Raw genomic sequence first — 10419 nt, 5'->3', positions numbered from 1 at the left:
ACACTGAGGATTTGGGGACACTGAGGATTTGGGCACACAGAACCCCCAGGGCCACCAGGACCAGTCCCTTGACCCCATGTGGGGAACGGGGGGAGACCCCAAAACTCCAGGATGGAGCCCCTCAAACCCATAAGAGACCCCAAACCCCATGAGGGTCCCTGTCCCCCCCCAGGAGGGAGAGACCCCCCACCCCAAAGACCCCCCCCAAACCCCTCAAAGGGATCCCCCCAAACCCCTCAAAAGGAGCCCCCCACCCACCAGAGACCCCCCCCCAAACCCCTCAAAGGGACCTCCCCCACCAGACCCCCCCAAACCCCCCAGTCCCTCCGGGCTTTCCAGAAGCTTCTCCTCTTTATTGCAAACCCAGGCCCCCCCCCCCGAGCCCCCCAAGACCCCCAGGGGGGGGCAGGAATTTGGGGGGGCAGGAATTGGGGGGGCAGGAATTTGGGGGGGCTACATGACCTCGTAGCCGCTGCGGATCCCCCGCATGAGGCAGCAGGAGAAGAGAACGCCCAGGACCTGGGGGGACAGGAGGTGACACTGGGGACAGGGACAGGGACAGACCTGGGGGGACAGGGACAGGCCTGGGGGGACAGGAGGTGACACTGGGGACAGGGACAGACCTGGGGGGACGGGGATGGTGACACTGGGGACAGGGACAGTGGGGACAGGCACGGTGACAGTGGGGACAGGGACAGGGGGACAGGGACAGACCTGGGGGGACAGGAGGTGACACTGGGGACAGGGACAGGGAGGGTGACACTGGGGACAGGAGGGTGACACTGGGGACAGGGACAGGGACAGTGGGGACAGACCTGGGGGGACAGGAGGGTGACACTGGGGACAGGGACAGGGACAGTGGGGACAGACCTGGGGGGACAGGAGGTGACACTGGGGACAGGGGGACAGGGACAGACCTGGGGGGACAGGAGGTGACACTGGGGACAGGGACAGGGGGACAGGGAGGGTGACAGTGGGGACAGGGACAGACCTGGGGGGACAGGGACGGTGACAGTGGGGACAGGGACAGGAGGGTGACACTGGGGACAGGGATGGGGGGACAGGGAGGGTGACACTGGGGACAGGGACAGGGGGACAGGGACAGGGACAGACCTGGGGGGACGGTGACAATTGGGACAGGGACAATGGGGACAGGGACGGTGACAGTGGGGACAGGGACAGGGGGGACAGGGACAGGGGGGACAGGGACAGTGACAGACCTGGGGGAACAGGGACAGGGACAATGGGGGGGGACAGTCAGCCCCACATTGGCGGGGGTGGGGGGGGGGGGGGGGTGTCCCAGTGTCCCAGCCCATTTGGGGTGGTCCAATCCCATTTGGGGGTGTCCCATCCCATTTGTGGGGGCCCCATCCCATTTTGGGGGGGGGTTCCAGCCCATTTTGGGGGGGTCTCAGCCCATTTTGGGGGGGGGTCCCAGCCCCCATTTTTGTGGGGTTCCCATCCCATTTTGGGGTGGTCCCATCCCATTTTGGCAGTGTCCCATCCTATTTTGGGGGTGTCCCATCCCATTCTGGGGGTGTCCCATCCCATTTTGGCGGTGTCCCATCCTATTTTGGGGGTGTCCCAGCCCACTCTGGGGGTGTCCCACCCCATTTGGGGGGTTCCCATCCCATTTTGGGGTGGTCCCATCCCATTTGTGGGGGTCCCATCCCATTTTGGGGTGGTCCCATCCCATTTTGGGGTGGGGTCCCATCCCATTTTGGGGTGGGGTCCCATCCCATTTTGTGGGTGTCCCATCCCATTTTGGGGTGTCCCATCCCATTCAGGGGGTGTCCCAGCCCATTCAGGGGGGTGTCCCATCCCATTTGGGGTGGTCCCATCCCATTTTGGGGGGGGTGTCCCACCCCATTTTGTGGGGGTCCCATCCCATTTTGGGGGGATCCCATCCCATTTTGGGGGGATCCCATCCCATTTTGGGTGGTCCAATCCCATTTTGGGGTGTCCCATCCCATTTGGGGGGTGGTCCCATCCCATTTGGGGGGTGGTCCCATCCCATTTTGGGGGGGGTCCAATCCCATTTTGTGGTGGTCCCATCCCATTTTGGGGTGTCCCATCCCATTTGGGGGTGGTCCCAGCCCATTTTGGGGGTGTCCCACCCCATTTTGTGGGGGTCCCATCCCATTTTGGGGGTGTCCCATCCCATTTTGTGGGGATCCCATCCCATTTGGGGTGGTCCCATCCCATTTTGTGGGGGTCCCATCCCATTCGGGGGGTGTCCCATCCCATTTTGTGGGGATCCCAGCCCATTTTGGGGTGGTCCCATCCCATTTTGGGGTGTCCCATCCCATTCTGGGGGTGTCCCATCCCATTTTGGGGGGGTCCCATCCCATTTTGGGGGTGTCCCATCCCACTTGGGGGGTGTCCCATCCCATTTTGGGGGGGTCTCACTGGGGGTCCCATCCCATTCTGGGGGTGTCCCATCCCATTTCGGGGGTGTCCCATCCCATTTTGTGGGGATCCCAGCCCATTTTGGGGTGGTCCCATCCCATTCGGGGGGTGTCCCATCCCATTTTGGGGGGTGTCCCACCCCATTTTGGGGGGTCCCACCCCATTTTGGGGGTCCCTCACCTCGAAGAAGGCGACGCCCAGCGCCACGGCCGCCAGCACCAGCACGTTCCTCCTCACCCAGGCCTCGAGGCTCGGCAGGCAGCCCTGGGATGGGGGGGTCAGGGGGGTCAGGGGGGCTGGGGGACCCCCGGGGGGGATTGGGGAATTGGGGAGGGGTCTCACCTGCGCGAACACGGTGGCGGGGCCGGGGTGGGCGCCGCAGGCGGGGCCGGGCCGGCGGCAGCAGGAGGCGGGCACGGAGTCGTTGGCCCCGAAGCGCCCCACGCCCGCCCAGTCGGTGAAATTGTTCACCCCGCAGCAGAGAAACTGCGGGAAAAGGGTCAGGAACGGCGGGGGGGGGGCAAAACGGGAGAAGCCCCCTCCCCAAATTGTTGGGGAGACCCCCGGGCTCACCTTCTCCTGGATGGCGTCCACGGCCGCGGCTGAGGAGGGGTCCCGCTCGTAGCCCCTCACGGCCTCCCACAGCCCCTCCTCCACCAGCCCGGGCACCTGGGGGGGCACGGGGGGGTCACGGGGGGGGCAGAGACCCCCGGGGGTGGGGAGGGGTCTGGGGGGGGGGCAGGGATCCCCACCTGGTGCCTGAAGACGTAACCGGCGATGGCGGCGGCGACCTCCACCAGGAAGATGAGGCTGAGCAGGAGGGCGAACTGGGGGGGCAGGGGGCGTCAGGGGGGGCAGGGGGCGTCAGGGGGGCTGGGGAGGCTGGGGGGGTTTGGGGGGGCTGGGGGGGTCGGGGGAGCTGGAGGGGCTGAGCAGGAGGACGAACTGGGGGGGCAAGGGGGGGCAAGGGGGGTTTGGGGGGGTCGGGGGGGTTTGGGGGGACTGGGGGCGTCAGGGGGGGTTTAGGGGGGTCTGGGGGGGCTGGGGGAGCTGAGCAGGAGGGCGAACTGGGGGGGCAGGGGGCGTCAGGGGGGGCTGGGGGGGTCAGGGGGGGTTTGGGGGGGTCGGGGGGGGTTTGGGGGGGCTGGGGGGGCTGGGGGACTGGGGGGGCTGAGCAGGAGGGCGAACTGGGGGGGCGGGGGGCGTCAGGGGGGGCACGGGGGGGCTGGGGGGGTTTGGGGGGGTCGGGGGGACTGGGGGGGCTGAGCAGGAGGGCGAACTGGGGGGGCAGGGGGCGTCAGGGGGGGCACGGGGGGTCAGGGGGGTGTCAGGAGCTGGGGGGGGTTTGGGGGGGGCCAGGGGGCTGGGGGGGTTTGGGGGGTCTGGGGGGGCACAGGGGGTCACAGAGGGGTCTGGGGGGGTAGGAGGGGTCACAGAGCAGGTTTGGGGGGGCACGGGGGATGACAGAGGGGGTTTGGGGGGGCCTGGGGGGGTTTGGGGGGGTCAGGGGAGGGTCAGGGGGGGTCTGGGGGGGTCACAGAGGGGGTTTGTGGGGTCTGGGGGGGTCAGGGGGGGTTTGGTGGGGCTGGGAGGGACTGGGGGGGTTTGGGGGGGTCACGGGGGGGGTCAGAATGGGGGGTGACAAAGGCGGGGTCACAAAGGGGGGGGGGTCAGATGGGGACACTCATCGTGCTGCCCCCACCAAGGGCCGGGTCGGGGGGTCCGGGGGGGTTTCCCCATTCCGGGCTGGGTCGGGGGTCCCGGGGGGTCCCGGGGGTGTCCCGGGGGTGTCCCGGGGGTGTCCCGGGGGGGTCCCGGGGGGCTGCCCCCCTCACCGTGGTGACCATGCAGTAGCTCTCCTTCCAGGCGCCGCAGCAGCCGAAGAAGGAGGTGAAGAAGATGACGACCCCCAGCACCACGACGCCCACCGGGGCCCAGCCGGGGCCGCCCACCGGCGCCACCGGGGCCCTACCGAGCGCCACCAGCGCGTAACTGCCGACGGCGATCAGGGCCACGCCGCACACCTGGGGGGGCACCGGGGGTCGGGGACAGCCGGGACCCCCCCCAGCCCCCTCCCCAAACCCCCCCGCGGCGCCGCGGCCCGCCCCGATTTGGGGACAAAATGAGGGGGGGGGGGACACCGGTGGAGCCCCCCCCGTGGGGGAGGTGACACGGGGGGGACACGGAGGGGACACGGGGGAGGGGAGGACACGGGGGGGACACGGAGAAGTTGAGGAAGTCCGGCCCTTCCGGCCACGGGAGCGCGGGGGGGGGCTCCGGCCCCGCTCGGGGGTCCCGGGGGGGTTGGGGGGGGTTCATCCCATCCCCCCCCCGGCCCCCTCCCCGTGCCCGGTGTGCCCGCGGGGCCGCACAAACACCGGGGGAGGGGGGGGGGGTTGGCAGCGCGTCCCGCCGTGTCACCGCGTCCCCCCCGCGGCCCCCCAGGGTGACTCAGCCGGGGTGGGGACAGCGCCGGCCCCGCCGGGGGGGCGGGAAGGGGCCCCGGGTCCCCCCCGGGTCCCCCCCGTGTCCCCCCCACCCCGGTCCGGCCGTTGGCTCCCGCCGCTCTTTCCTCACCCCCACTTCCCCAAAGCCCCGTCCCGCCCCTCCCGGGGGTCCCCCCGGTTCCCCCCCGGTTCCCCCACCCCCCCCCTCGCTTTGGGGTCCCCCGTGTCCCCCCCCGGACCCGCTGGGGACAGGATGTGGCTCCCCCCAGAGTGACACCAACCCCCCCTCCCGCGCCTCCCCCAGCACCGGGGACCCCCCCGCTGCCCGCGACCCCCGAATTGGGGGTGGCCGGGGGGATCCGCCCGGTTCTGCCGGTGCCGGGACGCCCCCGGTGCCCCCCCGGGCGCGGACTCACCCAGAAGATGAAGTTGAAGAAGAAAACCAAGAACTTCACGCATTTCATCCCCCCCTCGATCGCCATGGCCCGGCCGTGCTGCGGGAGCCGCCGCTCAGCACCGCCTCCGGTACCGGCACCGGGCCCGCCACCGCGGCCGGTACCGCTCCCCGCGGCCGAGGAACCGCCGGCCCGGGCCCCGCCCCGATACCGGTACCGGCCCCGGTACCGCTCCCCCCCGGCCCGACGGCCCGGCGCCGCTCTCGGTACCGCTCCCGGTACTCCCGGAGGTGCCGGTACTGCTCCCGGTACTCCCGGTGCCGCTCCCTCCCAAGTCCCGCTCCCGGTTCTGCTTCATCCCCCGGTCCCGGTGGTCCCGGGGCTGTTCCCCCCCCGCCCCGCTCCCGGCGCTGTTCCCCTTCCGGTTCCCGGTGGTCCCGAGTGCCGCTTCCACCCGCTCCCGGTGGTCCCGGTCCCGGTCCCTCCCCGTCCTCCCCCGGTTCCCCCGGTCCCGGTCCCGGTCCCGTTTACCCCCCCAGTCCCCCCGGTCCCGGTGCCGTTCTTCCCCCCAGTCCCGCCCGTCCCGGTGGTCCCGGTGCCGTTTCCCCCCGGTCCCGGTGCCGTTTTTCCCCCGGTCCCGGTGGTCCCGGTCCCGTTCCCCCTCCCCCGTTTCCCCCCGGTCCCGGTGCCGTTCCCCACCCGATCCCGGTCCCGCTCACCGCCGCCCTTCCCGATCATGTGACGGGGGCGAGCCCAGAGAGCCCCGGGACCGCCCCGGGACCGCCCCCCGGCCCGGCACCGAGACCGGAACCGCCCCGGCACCGGGACCGCCCCCCGGCCCGGGACCGAGACCGGAACCGCCCCGGCACCGGGACCGCCCCCGGCCTGGAACCGGCACCGGCACCGGGACCGGGACCAGCACCGCCCCCCGGCCCGGCACCGGCACCGGGACCGCCCCCGGTCCGGCAGAACACCAACGGCTGCGAGCGACCCTTTATTGGGGGGGGGACACTTGGGGACACTTGGGGACACCGGGGGTCCCGCACAGGGGGCCCGGGACTCTGAGCTCCCACCGCGACCCGCGCCGGGCTCCCGGATCCCCCCGACCCGCCCCGGGGTCCCTGCGACCCCCGACCCGCACCGGGGGTCCCAAATTCTCCTGAGCCCACCCCGGGGGTCCCTGCTGTCCCCCTGTCCCTGCTGTCCCCCTGTCCTGCTGTCCCCCTGTCCTTGGTCCCTGTCACCCTGGTCCTGCACCCCAAGGTCCTCGGGACCCCCAGCCCCTCCCCCTTGGGGTCCCAGCCCCTCCTGACCCCCCCCCCGGGGGTCCCGGCCCCCCAAATCCCCCTGACCCCCCCCCCGGGGTCCCTGCGCCCCCCTACTTTTTACCAGGGGTCTCGGCCCCCCCTGGGGTTCCCAAGCCCCCCAGCCCCCCCCTGGGGTCCCAGCCCCCCAAATCCCCCAACCCCAACGCACCCCCAGACCCCCCCCCCCCACCACGGGGTGCCAGCCCCCCGACCCCCCCCCCCAATTTCCCCAAGCCCGTGTCACAAACCCCCCGTTCCCCCGGTGCCCCCCGTGTCCCCATTGTCCCCAATCTCCCCCGAGCTCCCCATGTCCCCCGTGCCACCTGTGCCCCCCGTGCCCCCGGTGCCCCCCGTGCCCCCCATCTCCCCCGTGCCCCCCATCTCCCCCATCTCCCCCGTGCCCCCCATGCCCCCGGTGCCCCCCGTGCCCCCCATCTCCCCCATCTCCCCCACGCCCCCCATCTCCCCGGTGCCCCCCATCTCCCCCGTGCCCCCGGTGCCCCCCGTGCCCCCCATCTCCCCCATCTCCCCCACGCCCCCCATCTCCCCCGTGCCCCCGGTGCCCCCCGTGCCCCCCATCTCCCCCGTGCCCCCCATCTCCCCCATGCCCCCCGTGCCCCCAGTGCCCCCCATGCCCCCATTGTCCCCAATCTCCCCCGTGCCCCCCACGCCCCCGGTGCCCCCCGTGCCCCCCACGTCCCGCAGCCCCCGCAGCGCCCCCAGCACCGCCCGCAGGTGCGGGGGATGCACGAACGCCACGAGCCCCCCGCGGTTCGCCCAGCGCTCGGGCCCGGCCCGGCCCGGTTCGGGCCGGTGGTAGCGCAGCTCGGGGGGCTCCCCGGTGTCGCCGGTGTCGCCGTCGCGCAGCGCCGCCGCCAAGGCCACCACGCCGCCGCCCAGGGCGCGCAGGATGGCGTGCGGGGCGCACGAGTCCCAGGCGAAGGTGGTGGCCTGCGACAGCACGAAGGCGTCCGCCAGCCCCAGCGCCACGCAGAGCAGCTTGTAGCCGGCCCCGGCGGCGAAGAGCGGGGGACCCCCGCCCAGCGAGGCCAGAGCCCCCCGCACCGCCGCGCCCTCCGCCCGGCTCAGCACCACGCGGGGACGCGGCCGCGGCGGCGGCGGGGACAGCGAGCACAGCCGCGTGTCGCCGTGCGCCACCCCCCAGTGGTAGCGACCCTGCCACCTGCGGGGGGAGAGGGGACATGGGGACAGGTGAGGGGGGGACAGAGGGGTGGGGACAGTGCGGGGGTGGGGATCCTGGGATGGGGGGAATGGGGGAATGGGGACCCCGGGGTGGGGACAGCGGGGGGGGAATGGGGACCCCAAATGGGGGAATGGGGACCCCAGGGTGGGGACAGCGGGGGTGATGGGGATCCTGGGATGGGGGGAATGGGGACCCCAGGGTGGGGCAAATGGGGACCCCAGGGTTGGGGAATGGGGGAATGGGGACCCCAAATGGGGAAATGGAGACCCCGGGATGGGGGAATGGGGACCCCAGAGTGGGGGCAAATGGGGGAATGGGGACCCCAGGGTGGGAGCAAATGGGGACCCCGGGATGGGGGTCAGGGGGGACAGGGACCCCAGGGTGTGGGGGAATGGGAGAATTGGGACTCCGGTGTGGGGGGAATGAGGACCCCAGGGTGTGGGATATGGGGGGGGGAGGGGGACCCTGGGTGAAGGTCAGGGGTGACAGTGATGCTGAGGTGGGGGGGACAGGTGACAGGGACCCCCAGTGCAGGGTCAGGGGGTGACAGGGGTCCCTGGGGTCCCGGGGGTCCCGGGGTGCAGGTTCAGGGGTCTCAGGGGTCCCGGGGTGCAGGTTCAGGGGTCCCGGGGGTCCCGGGGGTCCCGGGGTGCAGGTTCAGGGCTCCCAGGGCTCCCGGGGGTCCCGGGGTGCAGGGTCAGGGGTCCCGGGGGTCCCGGGGGTCCCGGCCGCGGGCTCTGGCCGTACCTGTGGGTCTGGGGGTCCCTCTGGAAGAAGGGCTCGTTGATGACCCCCAGCACGGGGACCCCGCTGTGGCGGTCGAAGGCCCCCACGAGCACCAGGGCCGAGCGCAGCCCCCCGGGGGCGACGCCATCGACGGCGGCCACGTCCTCGCGCCCCCCGATGAACTCGTTGGTGGAGTCTGGGGGGGTCAGGGGGTCTGGGGGTGCCAGCCCTGGCCTGGCCCTGTCCCCATCCCACTCCACAGTCCCTGTCCCCATCCCTGTGCCACCCCTGTCCCCATTCCTGTCCCCATCCCACTACAGAGTCCTTGTCCCCATCCCTGTCCCAGTTCTTGTTTCTGTCCCTTCCATCCCATCCCATCAACCCCATCCTGTCCTCATTCTGTCCCTGTCCCCATCTCTGTCCCATCCCTGTCCCTGTTTTTGTCCCCTCTATCCCATCCCATCCTGTCCCTGTCCCATCCTATCCTTGTCCCCACCCTACCTCTGCCCCCATCCTTGTCCCTGTCCCCATCCCTGTCCCTGCTTCTGTTTCTGTCCCCTCCGTCCCATCCCATCAACCCCATCCTGTCCCCATCCCGTCCCTGTCCCCATCCCTGTCCCCATCCCTGTCCCCACCCCTGTCCCTGTCCCCACCCTATCCCTGCCCCCTCCTTGTCCCTGTCCCATCCTGTCCCCATCCCTGTCCCCATCCTGTCCCCATCCCTGTCCCCCTCCTTGTCCCCGTCCCTGTCCCCATCCCGTCCCTGTCCCCACCCCACCCCGCTCACCAATGGGGTCAATCCAGATCCCCAGGTCCCCTGGGGACACTCCGGGGTCGATGCCATCCAGCTCCGTGTCCCCAAGTGTCACCTCCTTGTGCACGACCTCCGCCAGCAGCTCGGCCGCCCTCATCTGCTCGGGGCCCAGCACGGCCAGCAGCAGGGCCACCGTGTCCCCCGGGGTGGCACCGACCCGCACTGTCACCGTGCCACCTGACAGGGCCATGACACAGGGACACCCAGGTGGCACCGACCCACACTGTCACCGTGCCACCTGCCAGGACCCAAATCACACAGGGACATGGCAAAGGGACACCCGGGGTGGCACAGACCCGCACTGTCACCGTGCCCCCTGCCAGGACCCAAATCACACAGGGACATGGCACCGTGTCCCCCGGGGTGGCACCGACCCGCACTGTCACCGTGCCACCTGACAGGGACACGGCCCAGGGACCCCCGACTCAGCCACAGCCCCACAGACCCCGGTGGGGACCCTGACTCAGCCCCGGGAATGTGGGGACAAGGGGACATGGACAGGGTGACACTGGGACATCGGGACATGGGCAGGGTGACACTGGGACATGGGGACAGGGGGATTCCCTCCCTCCCTCCTCAGCCTTGGCCCCACATCCCCACATGTGTCCCCTCTGTCCCCACACCCCCCACAGATGTCCCCTCCCCGCTGTCCCCCACACCTGTCCCCACCCCTCTGTCCCCACTCTGTCCCCTCGCTGTCCCCTCACTGTCCCCTCACTGTCCCCAGCCTGCTGTCCCCTCTCTGTCCCCTCTATCCCCTCCTTGTCCCCTCTCTCCCCCCTGTCCCCTCACTGTCCCCCCCGTCCCCTCTGTCCCCCCTGTCCCCCCTCACTGTCCCCCCCTGTCCCCACCCTGTCCCCTCACTGTCCCCCCCTGTCCCCACCCTGTCCCCTCACTGTCCCCCTGTCCCCCCTGTCCCCTCACTGTCCCCCCGTCCCCCCCCCGTCCCCCCTGTCCCCCTCTCTCCCCCCTGTCCCCTCTCTCCCCTCTGTCCCCTCACTGTCCACTCTGTCCCCTCTATACCCCCTGTCCCCCCTGTCCCCTCACTGTCCCCTGTCCCCTCTGTCCCCCTGTCCCCTCCCTGTCCCCTGTCCCCTCTCACCCTGCGCGTCCCTGA

The 10419-nt window shown here is 71.5% G+C and overlaps 1 protein-coding gene across 2 annotated transcripts; it reads right to left on the bottom strand.

Annotated features, from left to right (window-relative positions):
* Positions 1–338: 338 nt before the first annotated feature.
* On the bottom strand, positions 339–6017 carry CD63 (CD63 molecule). 2 transcript variants are annotated; one of them, XM_084223565.1, is made up of 8 exons: positions 5971–6017; positions 5273–5350; positions 4245–4433; positions 3162–3236; positions 2983–3078; positions 2752–2895; positions 2590–2673; positions 339–519 (listed from the first exon to the last, which is right to left on the bottom strand). In XM_084223565.1, the coding sequence occupies exons 2-8, from the start codon at positions 5336–5338 to the stop codon at positions 454–456; spliced, it is 720 nt and encodes a 239-aa protein (XP_084079691.1). In that variant the 5' UTR covers positions 5339–5350; positions 5971–6017; the 3' UTR covers positions 339–453. The 2 variants fall into 2 exon arrangements, with proteins under 2 accessions (XP_084079691.1, XP_084079690.1); XM_084223564.1 differs by having other exon boundaries at positions 5951–5980.
* Between the last annotated feature and the right edge of the window lie 4402 nt (positions 6018–10419).

The sequence above is a fragment of the Fringilla coelebs genome, assembly GCF_963513975.1.
Source record: "Fringilla coelebs genome assembly, chromosome: 30".
Taxonomy (NCBI): domain Eukaryota; kingdom Metazoa; phylum Chordata; class Aves; order Passeriformes; family Fringillidae; genus Fringilla; species Fringilla coelebs.
The sequence above is the reverse complement of the archived record's forward strand: the minus strand, read 5'-3'. Positions and strand labels throughout refer to the sequence as shown.

Excerpts from the sequence above, each read along its gene's own strand:
- CD63 (XM_084223565.1), bottom strand. The coding sequence starts at position 5,338 with ATGGCGATCGAGGGGGGGATGAAATGCGTGAAGTTCTTGGTTTTCTTC. Across the intron at positions 2,896-2,982 it reads TGGACGCCATCCAGGAGAAG|TTTCTCTGCTGCGGGGTGAA; the intron begins GTGAGCCCGGGG and ends CTTTTCCCGCAG. Across the intron at positions 520-2,589 it reads TGGGCGTCGCCTTCTTCGAG|GTCCTGGGCGTTCTCTTCTC; the intron begins GTGAGGGACCCC and ends CTGTCCCCCCAG.